Below are 12111 nucleotides of genomic sequence, written 5' to 3' on the forward strand. Positions count from 1 at the left end.
TGCTGGGAAGGCTCTAAAGGGCGGTAGCGCTGAGGGACCCGGGTCCGGAGGCGGAAGATCGGTCCGACTCTGCGTGCCCAAGGACGGGGCGTGGGCGGAGGTCCAGGGCCGGAGCCCTAGGACCCAGAGGAGGATGCTGGATCACGGCACAACTCTTCTGGCCTCAGGGGAGACTCATTAAATTTAGGGACCTAGCCCGACTTCATTGCAACTGGCTCTTGAAGGCCTTCTTGGGTCAAAAGAGCCCTCCTTCCCCGTTTGCCCCTTCATCACCGCCTCGCACGGAAGAAAGTCCTTGCTTGCTCTTTAATAACAGAACGGGGAGAACACAGGGCCAGGTTGTGGCCTAGGGGAAAACCCGGCTTGGGGAGTTCTTGAGGGTACAGTTGGATGGGAACTCAAAGGTGCTGTGACTTCCTAAGGTGTGGGATGAATGGAAAACAAACGCCTAGATTCCAGCAATGGTGCGAGTCTCCTGATGGAACTGGACTTGGGCCTCTTGGGCATGAATTTCCCACTACAGCTCAGACTCCATCACCCGTGGGATTGTAAATGGGGTTCCTTCTGGCTGTAAAAGTGCTGTGCGCTGAGGAGCTCAGCCGCCCGGAGGCATAGGCCCCTTCCTGGCCTAAGGGACTCCAGGGAAACCAAAGCAACTGTAGACAAGAGAAATGGGGGAGGGGTACGGCAAAACAGTTCTCTCTCCATGTTTCTTAACTGTCAAGCCTAGGCACCCTCAAGTTCCGGTTCTTAACTATTTTATTTTTGTTCTTTTTTTGTCTTTTTGAGACAGGGTCTCCCTGTAGCCCCAGCTGGCCTGGAACTCGCTATGTAGACCAAGCTGGTCCTTGAACTCACAGAGATCTGCCTGCCTCTCCCTCCCAGGTGCTAGGATTAAAGACATGAGAGCCACACCCAGCTTTATTTTTGTTCTTAAATTGAGCTGTCCAACTTGGCTTTTGGAATCTGCTCTCTCCCCATGCAAGACCATAGATTGAAAACTTCCAACACCCTACCAAGTTCCTCTCCAGCCATACATACCTGAGCCCCAGGGGTAACAAAATGGATGTTTTCCTGTTGATAGGTTTTCCTTTCCTCTTCCAGGATGGGATATTCAGTAGTACTGGGGGGTGGGGATCCACAGCCTTCCTCTTCAAGCACTTGGAGTTCAGATGCAGCCTCATAGCTAACCCACTGAGCCTTCTTCAGTCTGTGGAGATGTTAGGCTTAAGAGAGATGCCTGGAAGCCAGGCTTCCTGTCTCTCCATTCTTCACCCTTCTCAAGTACATTTTTTTTTTTTTCTTTTAGTCTCTTTGAGGCAGGGTCATCCTGTAGTCCCAGCTGTCCTGGTTTCACTATGGAGACCAGGATAGCCTTGAACTCACAGAGATCTGCCTACCTCTGCCTCCCAAGTGCTGGGATTGAAGGCATGTGCCACAGCACTGGCTCTTTTTTGTTTTTTAAAGAGTTTTATTTTATGGGGCTGGAGAGATAGCTCAGCGGTTAAGAGCACTGACTGCTCTTGCAGAGGACCCGGGTTTGATTACCAGTACCCACATGACGGCTACAACTCGTCCTTAATTCCAGGTCCAGGGGAATCTGAAGCCCTCTTCTGACCTCCACAGCATTGCGTGACACGGGTGCACTCACATACAGGCAGGCAATACACTCATACACATAAAAATAAAAAAAAAATTTTTTTAAAGATTTTATGTGTATGACTGTTTTGCCTATGTGTATGTAAGTGCACCTGTGTGTATAATGCCTGAGGAGCCCAGAATAGGGCATGGGATCCCTTGGAACTGGAGTTACAGTTGGCTATCAGCCACCATGTAGGTGCTGGGAACTGAACTCTGGTCCTCTGGAAGAGTAGCCAGTGCCCTCAACCACTGAGCCATCCCTCCAGCACCACCACCCAAGTACTTCTTACTGAGAATCAGTGATGTTACCATTTGACCTTCAACTCACCGACCAATTTTCTGCTCCCCACAGTTAAGAATTTTCAGTCCAGGGAACCAAAGATAACCCCTAATTCCCCCTAGTTCAATGATGTTCTTTAAAATTTTTTTTATTGTTTTTATTTTTACGTGTGTGAGTGTATTGCCTGCAGTGTCTTGTCATGCCCATGGAGGTCAGAAGAGGGTGTCAAAATTCCCTGGAACAGAAGTTATGGATATTGTTAGCCACCATATGGGTGCTAGGAATTGAACCCAGGTTCTTTGCAAGAGTAATCAGTGCCCTTAACTGCTTGAGCCATCATTCCAGCCCACAATGTTCTTTCTTTTTAAAAAATGTTTATTTTTATTTTTTTAGATGTATTTCTTTTTATTTTATGTGTATGAATGTTTGCCTACATGTATGTAAATACACCTGTGCATGCAATGCCCACAGAGGCCAAAAAAGGTCATTAGATTTCCTGGAGCTGGAATTAGGGACAATTGTTTGCTGCCCTGTGGGTGCTAGGTCCTCTGCAAGAGCAGCCAGTGCTCTTAACCATTGAGCCAGCTCTCCAGCCTCCGGTGATGTTCCTTCTTATTCTCATCATCTGTTTTCCATTTCTTCCAGCTTATGTGACTTATCCACCACCTCGCAGTTCTTTCCTTCTTTCCATATTATAGAAATCATGTTTGAGGGCCAGCAAAATGACTCAGCAGATAAAGGTGTTTGCCACTAAGCCTGATGCTCTTCTGTCAGGACCTACATGGTAGAAGCAGAGAATCAATACTGCAAAGTATCCTTTGATTTCCACATGCAACTATGGCACATGTGCACATGCACACAAATAAATAAATGTAAGAAAAATATTTTTTAAAGAAATTATGGGGGTGGAGAGGTGGCTCAGTGGTTAAGAGCAACTGCTGATCTTGCAGAGGACCCAGGTTTAGTTCCCAGCATCCACATGGCAGCTCAACCTCCTGTAACTCCAGCTCCAGGGAATCCAATGCTGCCTCGGGTCTCTGCAAGTACCAGGCACATGTGATGCACATACAACATGTAGGCAAACATGCAATACACAAAAATAAATACATCTAGAAAAAAGAAATTACATTTAAGTCACACCATACCCATGGTTCCTTTGTACCAATCAATTTTCTCAAAGCTCTCACCTTTTCTTTGTTCAAACTATCCTGCCCCCAAACCCTGCTTGGCTCCCAGGGGCCAGATACCATGCCTCCTTACTCATTGATGGCTCTCTGGCGCCTTCTCAGGTCTTCCAGGTGATATGTAACAGCCCTAACTCGGGCTGGGATGCTCCCATGTCCCTGCTGCATTCTCTCCAAATGCAGATTCCTTTTCTTTCTTCTCCAAAGCTTCTCAGGGGGTGGGAGCCCTTCAAGAGGGTGCAAGCCAGGCTGCGAGCAACCAGGGGCCCTCTGTGCCAGAGAACAAGGAAAAGCTGCTAAGTGGATAGATAACTCTTAGTTTCAGGGGAGCTAGGACTGAGCTAGAGAGTCAGGGGGCTTTGGGAAGCCCAGGTATGATCTGGAAAACATGATGCTTGATTTACAATAAAAAGAGGGACTGGTCAGTGTACTAGAAATTCCAGAGGAAAAGGTAATAAGGACAGCTATGGACAGGAGAGCAGCAGTGGGTACAATTTTAACAGATAAGATTGAGGGGCAGGCTTAGACATACCACTGTTGGTAGAATGTATTGTTCTTCTATCCAGTTGGGGCTGAAAAGAAAAATGGAAGCTGGAGTCAAAAGGGACACCCTAATAAATATTGTTTCTTTGACAAACACTCCCATCCACCCGTTGGAGCTGCAATGTCCATCAGCCAGTAGAAAATGACCTCCAGACTAGGGCTTATTGCTGTAAGGATATATGGTACTTAAACAGTATAGCTTCATCTTCCCATCACTAGTGTATTCTACTCACCTAGACCTCTGGCTAAGATTCTCCCAGAAGACATCTCCATAAGGCAGAGGCTTTTGTCTGTGGCTCTGGGAAGACAGGCTGCAGAGTGAAGAACGGCTGACCACTCTGGAACACCTGAAGTGAGGACAAATAGGTGTGTGACTGGATCTTCCCCTACAGCATCTACTCACTGACTAGATTCAGGGGTTGTTCTTTCCATGGGACCATATAGCTGTACACATTCTTTCAGGCCATGCCTTTTCTATCCACATTTGTTTCGGTGTTTAAGACAGCGTTTCCTGGGCTGACCTCAGACCTTGAACTTCTGATCCTCCTGCCTCCATCACCTGAGTGCTGAGATTACAGCACTCAGGTTTTTATGTAGTGGTGGAGAACCCAGAGCTTCCTAAATGCTAAGCAAATCCTGTACCATCTAAGCTACATCCAACTAAGCTACATCCTCAGTCCTCTGTCCATTTTAGAAGAGATGATTATCTCTGACTTGAGTAGAGACTGGATCTGTGGTGAGAGTTGATAAGGACTATGATTGGATCCTCAGATCTCACTGAATCTCAGCTTCTATACTGTATAACCAAAGAACATAATATTTAGCAAGCAGAGTTACTAAAGAGGAAGGCCTAGCTTATTCACGTGATTTGATGGACAAGATTCCCTTAAGTCAATGCAAGGGATCCAGAAGAGAAGCTATGTTTACCCCTACTTTGTTTTATGTATCTCAGAAGGATTACCCTTATAAGTAGGAGGGGTATACAGAGCTGCTTGAGAACAGTGCTAACTACTTCCAACACCCCCAGACTGAATGATGCCTAACCTCCTGGTCTCCCTCCCTTCCCTTTTTTCCTTCCTTCCTTCCTTCCTTCCTTCCTTCCTTCCTTCCTTCCTTCCTCCCTCCCTCCCTCCTTTTGAGACAATGTCTGTCTATGTAGCTCTGGCTGGCCTGGTACTCACTACATAGACCAGGCTGGACTTGAACTCTAAGAGATCTACCTGCCTCTGCATCCTGAGTATTGAAATTAAAGACATGTGCTACCATGCCCAGCCCAAACTCCTTATCCTGAAGAAGTGAAGTATCAGGGGTCCTTTTCCTTCTCTACCTCTGTCTTTAGGTGGGTATCATTCAGTTTCATGACTTTCAATACCTCCAGTGTGCTATTACTCCAAAAACTGCATTTCCAGCCCTGGATCCTTCTTGGGCTCCATTCAACATCTCCTTGATCTTCTTATCTTAATGAAGTCTACCTCATATGCCCAGTTGCTATAGACAAACCCCTGGTATGCCTCATTTCCCCTCATTTCCCATATCTAATGCACTACCAAATCCTGTGAGTTCATCTGAAAAATATCCAAATTGGACCACTGCTCTCCATTTTCATCACCACATTCCAGATTATGTATCATCTTCTCTTTCCTGGACTAATGGTCTCCTGGTCTCCTCCTCTTCTTCCTGCTTTTATTCTTTCCCTCCCTCCCTCCCTCCCTCCTTTTTTGAAGACATGGTCTCACCATGTAGCACTGGCTACCATGGAACTTGCTATGTAGACTAGGCTAGCCTTGAACTCATAGAGATCCACCTGTCTTTGCCTCCTGAGTAGTGGAATTAAAGGCATGAGCCACCATGCCCAGCTCCCTGCTTTTATTCTTATTCCCCTTCCCTAGATGCTTCAGCACAGAGTAGTGAATGTAATTTTTTCTTTTTTTGAGACAGGGTCTGATTATATGACCCTGGCTGACCTGGAACTTGATATGTATATAAACCTGGCTGGCCTCAAACTCACAGAGACCTACCTGCCTCTACCTCTGCTTCTGTCTTCTGAGTGTTGAGATTAAAAACATGCATCCTCATGCCCTGAAAGAGCAATCTTTTAAAATGGTATCATATTGGCTCAGCGGTTAAGAGCACATCTGCTCCTGCGCGGAACCAGAGTTTGGTTTCCAGCAGCCACATGAGGTAGCTCACAACCACTTGTAACTCCAGCTCTAAGAGACACAACACCCTCTTCTGGCCTTTGCAGGCACTGCACTGATGTGCACAAACCCACACACAGGCACACACACACATATATACATGATTAAAAATAAAATCGGGGCTGGAGAGATGGCTCAGTGGTTAAGAACACCGGTTGTTCTTGCAGAAGATCTGGGTTTGAATCCCAGCACCCACATGGTAGCTAACAACTATCTGTAACTCCAGTCCCAGGGGATCCAATAGCCTCTTCTGACCTGTGAGGGCACTGTACGACATGGATGCACTTAACTACATGCAGCCAATACACACATACACATAAAATTAAAAAAAAATAAAGCCAGGTGTGGTGGTGCACACCTGTAGTCCCAGCACTTGGGAGGCAGAGGCAGGCGGATCTCTGTGAGTTCAAGGCCAGCCTGGTCTACATAGTGAGTTCCAGGACAGCTGGGGCTACAGGGAGACCCTGCTTCAAAAAGACCAAAAAAATAAAGTATTTTGAAAAGGCAAAATAGAATGGCATATGAAATGATATTAAGGTTTGAGGTATATTTCAAAATGATTGGGGACACTGGACATTGTGGTACATGCTTGTAGTCTCAGCACTTGGGAGATGGAGACAGGAGGATTGGAGTTCAAAGTTATCCTTGGCTACATAGTGAGTGTGAGGCTAGCCCTGTCTCAGAAAATCAAACAAACAATGGGGCTGGAGAGATGGCTCAGAGCTTAAGAACACTGATTGTTCTTGCAGAAGACCTGGGGTCGAATCCCAGCACCCACATGGCAGCTAACAACAGTCCGTAACTCCAGTTCCAGGGGATCTGACAGTCTCTTCTGTCCTCCACTGGCATTGCACGACACGGGTGCACTTACCTACATGCAGGCAATACATGCATACACATAAAATAAAAATAATAAATAAAATATTTTTTAAAAATTGGGAAGTAGAGATGGATGGGAGAAAAGATTATCCATATAATGAAATTTATTGAATCTGACGGAAAGGGTACATCAGTTCATAATACTATTTTCTCTACTATATTTATTTATTTATTTTGATCTTTTTTTTTTGGTCTTTTTGAGGCAGGGTCTCTCTGTAGCCCCAGCTGTCCTGAAACTATGTAGACCAGGATGGCCTTGAACTCACAGAGATCCGCCTGTCTCTGCCTCCCGAGTGCTTGGATTAAAGGCATGCGCCACCATGCCCGGCTTATTTTGAACTTTTTGAGAAAGGGTCTTCCTATAGCCCCAGCTGGCCTGGAACTCACTATGTAAACCAGGCTGGCCTTGTACTCACAGAGATCCATCTGCCTCTGCCTCCTGAGTGCTGGGATTAAAGTGGTGTGCCACCACACTCAGCCTCTATTATATTTATTTGAAATTTTCTATAATAAAAAAGGCTAAGGGGAAAAAATGTGCTTATCTCACTTCCTTCCTTAAAACTTTCTACTGGCCAGGGCATGGTAACACACACCTTGGCAGATCTCTGTAAGATGGAGCCTAACCTGATCTACATAGCATGTTCCATGCAAGCTGGGGCTACTTGGAGACCCTGTCTCAAAAAAGGTAAAAATACAACAAAGAAAACCACTTTCAACTGATTTCCAGTTTTTACAATAAAAATCCAAAATTTTATGCATGGTCTATAAGGTTTCCTATGATCTGGCTTCCACTTAACTCTCTGACTTTATTTTTTATTTTTTCCTCAGTCACCAAGTTTCAGTTACACTGGCCTGATTCCTGTTCCTAGAACATATAAGTTTGTTTCCTTCTTGCCCTCACCATTCCCACTCTTTTCTAGACTAGCAACCTCTCATTTTCCAGATCTCATTTCAAATTCACTTCTACACAATAGTTTGCTACAATGACAATAACCATGTATCTCCCAAGAATTAGCTGAAATGATTATTTATTTATTTATTTTGGTCTTTTGGGGACAGCGTCTCCCTGTAGCCCCAGCTGTCCTGGAACTCACTATGTAGACAAGGCTGGCCTTGAACTCATAGAGATCCACCTGCCTCTTCCAGAGTGCTGGGATTAAAGGCATGTGGCACCACGTCCAGCCTGATTACTCATTTGTGTATATCTGTTCTATCACTAGCTCTATGAGAGCAGGACCCCTTTCTTATTAGTTGTTGAATATTCACTACTTAATATAATGCTTAGAATATTGGTGTTCAAAAACTATTTGTTGGGCCTAGAGAGATGGTGTAATGATTAAGATTATGTATTGTTCTCATAGAGGACTTGAGTTCAGTTCCTAACACCTAATCAGGCAGTTCACAATTCCCCGTAGGATCTAGGGGATCCTACATCCTCTTCTGGACTCTGTGGGCGATTTAAATTATTATTGTTATTGTTATTATTATTATTATTATTATTATTATTATTATTTTGTTGGCCAGGCATAGTGGCCCATGTTTTTAATCCCAGCACTCTGGAGGCAGAGGCAGGCAGATCTCTGTGAGTTTGAGGCCATCCTGGTCTATATAGCAAGTTCCAGGACAGTCAGGGCTATGTAGTGAGCCCCTCTCAAAAAAATTTTTTTTGTTGGATAAATTAATGAATCATCAATCCCAATCCTAGGCACTGAGATTTCTGTTCTTTCTTAATCCTTACAGAGAAGAATCCAGGCATGCAATCTTCCCTCCATCCCATCCCTATCCTTCCCACCTAGTAGGGAGGACTCACTTGGCAAAAGGGAGGAAGTTGTCTCCATCCTCCTGTACCTGCATGACTGGACTTGGCTGAGTAGCTGGATGGAATCTCCTTGGTGCTGGGAGGATAATGGATAATGAATCATTCACTCATGTAATGTAGTAATGAAACCACAGCAGATCTAGAGATTGGAAAGAGACTGCACATCCTGAAAAAGAGAGCTTAGCGACAGTAAGAGTGAATAATGCTGCACTATTAACATAAAGTTGAAGACAATAAGCACAGCACAGGTGGATGATATAACAGGTAAAGGAGGGGGCTGGAGAGATGGCTCAGCGGTTAGGAACAGTGGTTGTTCTCACAGAAGACCCGGGTTCGAATCCCAGCACCCACATGGCAGCTAACAACTGTCCCTAACTCCAGTCCCAGGGGATCTGACAGCCTCTTTTGTCCTCTGCGGGCATTGCACAACATGGGTGCATTTACCTACTTGCAGGCAATACATGCATACACATAAAACAATAAATAAATGAATTAAATTAAAAATAAATAAAACGTAAAGGAGAAAATCAATTTTCAGAAGCTAAAAGTAGAGTAAATGACATGTACAGATTCCAGTTAAGTGACTTGACTTGGAATGATGAAACAGAACACACGACAGGTGGAGATTGGATGAGGCAGAGGCAGTTGGGCAATAGTTGGAATAGAACTGGTGCATGGGGACAGAGAAGAGAAGAACTGAGGGCTGGTAAATAAGCTTGGTATGAATGGTTAGTGAGACTGTTGACAGAATGACAGCAAAGTAGGGGTGACTAAGAATGCCTGCAGGTAAAGTGAACAGAGAAGTCAGTTGCAGAGCAACTCTCTTGAGAAGCCTGTACCCATGTTTGGGTGCATAGTATCCCCCTCCTAAACTGTTCTCTATCTCTTTAAATGAGTTATTTATTTATTATGTGTAGGTGGTGAACATGCATGAGTTTATGTGCACCAACTGTGTGCAGAAGTCTGTGGCGGTCAGAAGAGGATGTCAGATTGCCTGGAACTGGAGTTTTAAGTGGTTGTGAGCCACCATGTGGATTCTGGGAACTGAACCTGGGTCCTCTACCAGATCAGCAAGTGTTTTTTTTTTGTTTTTTTGGTTTTGTCTTTTTGAGACAGGGTCTCCTTGTAGCCCCAGCTGTCCTGGAACTCACTATGTAGACCAGGCTGGCCTTGAACTCACAGAACTCTGCCTGCCTCTGCCTCCCGAGTGCTGGGATTAAAGGCATGCACCACCATGCCCAGCAATAAGTGTTCTTAACCAACCACTGACTCACCTCTCCTGCCACTTCTCTTTTTCCATTAATGCCTATGTTGGAACTTTTTCTTAGTAAACTCCAACTTGGCTTAAAACAAAAAAAGTTGCACAGAACAGTATTAGGAACAAAGATGACTTCAGAGCTAGTTGAAGCAGGTAGGAAACTGGTTAAGAATACTAGAGACAAGCTGGGAGTGGTGGCACACACCTTTAATCCCAGCACTGGGGAGGCAGAGGTAGGCAGATCTCTGAGTTCCAGAACAGCATGGTCTACACAGAGCTGAAGTTTCAGGCAAGCCAGGGCTAAATAGACCCTATTTTGAAAAACAAAACAACAACAAAAGAACACTAGATACAGGCCAGGGAGATGATTTAATGGGTGACAGTACTTGCCACCCAAACCTGTCTGAGCTCTATACCTGGAACCCACAGTGGAGAGTATCAACTCATGGTGCCCTTTGACCTCCACACATACACACACACACATACACAAAATAAAAATTTTTAAAATGTTAAAGAATCCTAAAAAGATTTTTTTTTTTTTTGGTCTTTTTGAGACAGGGTCTCCCTATAGCCCCAGCTGGCCTAGAACTCACTATGTAGACCAGGCTGGCCTTGACCTCAGAGAGATCCTCCTACTTCTGCCTCCGGAGTGCTAAGATTAAAGGTATGTGCAACCTTACCTGGCCAGAAAAAAAAATAGATTAAAAAAAAAAAAAAAAAAAATTACTAGAAAATAAATTTCAATAAATAAAACAATATTAGATAAAATCCAGGTGTGTGGCACAGGCTTCTAATCCCAAGGACTCAGGAGGTTCATGCAGGAGGATCCTAAGTGTGAGTCCAGCTTGGGTTACAATAGCAAGACCTTGTCTAAAACAAAAACCTAAGTACAGACTAGAGATGTAGCTCAGTAGTACAGCAGCTTGCCTGCATACACATGGCTCTGGGAACCATAAGCAATAAAATTCCAGTTAAGAGTGCCTGCAGGCCTGCACAAAGAACAGAAAAAGCTAAGTGTTAGTTAAAAGAGAAAAAGTATCAAAGGTAAACTGGGCATAATTTTGCAATCCTGGAATCCCAGCATTCAGGAAATGACTGAAGATTGAGAGCTTGAGGCCAGCCTGGGCTACAAAGAGAGACCCTGTCACAAACAAAACCAAAGGTAACTAGGTAAAGGCTGAGGCTAGAGGGGGGAGGGGAGGTGTTTCTTAAGATGGCAGATGGGGATTGAGTTGGGCTGGAAGGGTAGAGGTCTAAACCGGATATGTTGAAGTAGAACAGGTTCAGCAGAACTCAGGAGCAATTTGGAGCTGAGGGGCATGCAGCCCTCAGATAGATGGGCCTAAGTGGGCACACTGGGCCTAGGAGGCAGGATGGGTCTAAAGCAGTCTGGTAGGATCAACAGGGATAGCCTTGACCTAGGGATAGCCAAGGCCTTGGCAGCAACCCACACGGAAGAGGTTGCATGGTCACCCGAAGGGGGCAAACCCTGGCTCAAGAGCTTCCTGGTGGCATAGCCTCGTCCGGAGGGAAGGCCCAGGTCTGCGGCTGTGACTTGAGCCTGAGGCCTACAGGGCCCTTGGCAGGTGGATTGGGGCCTTCTAGCCAAAGTCTGAGGATAGGCAGGCCGGAGAGGGGCTGTAACGAGGTCTGGGGAGTGCCCCAGGCGGTGCAGTAGCGGTCCTGGGTTGGGCAGGGTGTGCAGGTCTCTGGGCCTAAGGCAGCTGCGGCCTCGGGTGACACCCAAGCCTGAGGGGGCTGTGTGGATCGGAGGTGGTGGTCGCGAAGCCGAACTTGAGGGCTAGTTGGGTGTCCGAGTGGTGCTCCGGCGCCGCCGCGTTCGGCCCCATCACCTGAGGCTACTGCGCGGCCAATTCAGGAACCTCGCCGGCAAGAAGGTGTAGCTCGGGGTGACCCGCGCCGGCGCGCCAGAGCTGCAGGCCGGACGCTCGCCCGAGGGGCGGGGCCTGTGAGGAACGCCTCCTGGGGGGTCGTGTCCCGATGGAAGCCCCGCCCCCGAAGCAGGCTTCTGACGGCGGCGACGTGCGCGCGTCCAGACTAAGTCCCCTCCGGGGTTCGTCCCCTTTTCCTGGCTCTTCCGGCACGCTGACTGTTCCACGTTCCGCTGTCTGGCTCGCCCTTCGGTGTCCGTGCCCGCAGCTCAGTCCCCAGGTCCGGGCCCCGTGGCCCTACTGTCTGAGCGCACTGCCCCTTTAACAGAGTGGCCCAGGTGGCCTGACTCCTTTCCCGGGCAGCGCGCGCCCTCCCGTTCGCGCGCGCGCGCCCGCCCGGCCCCCGCCCCTCGCTCT

At 46.6% G+C, this 12111-nt stretch overlaps 1 protein-coding gene across 1 annotated transcript; it reads right to left on the reverse strand.

Annotated features, from left to right (window-relative positions):
• Nucleotides 1-126: 126 nt before the first annotated feature.
• Inca1 (inhibitor of CDK, cyclin A1 interacting protein 1) lies at nt 127-12105 on the reverse strand. Its single transcript, XM_008855939.3, has 7 exons — nt 11254-12105; nt 8536-8620; nt 3882-3995; nt 3638-3677; nt 3182-3375; nt 1042-1210; nt 127-656 (listed from the first exon to the last, which is right to left on the reverse strand). The coding sequence occupies exons 1-7, from the start codon at nt 11267-11269 to the stop codon at nt 525-527; spliced, it is 750 nt and encodes a 249-aa protein (XP_008854161.2). The 5' UTR covers nt 11270-12105; the 3' UTR covers nt 127-524.
• Nucleotides 12106-12111: the final 6 nt, after the last annotated feature.

The sequence above is a fragment of the Nannospalax galili genome, unplaced genomic scaffold, assembly GCF_000622305.1.
Source record: "Nannospalax galili isolate Female #2095 unplaced genomic scaffold, S.galili_v1.0 scaffold146, whole genome shotgun sequence".
Classification (NCBI taxonomy): domain Eukaryota; kingdom Metazoa; phylum Chordata; class Mammalia; order Rodentia; family Spalacidae; genus Nannospalax; species Nannospalax galili.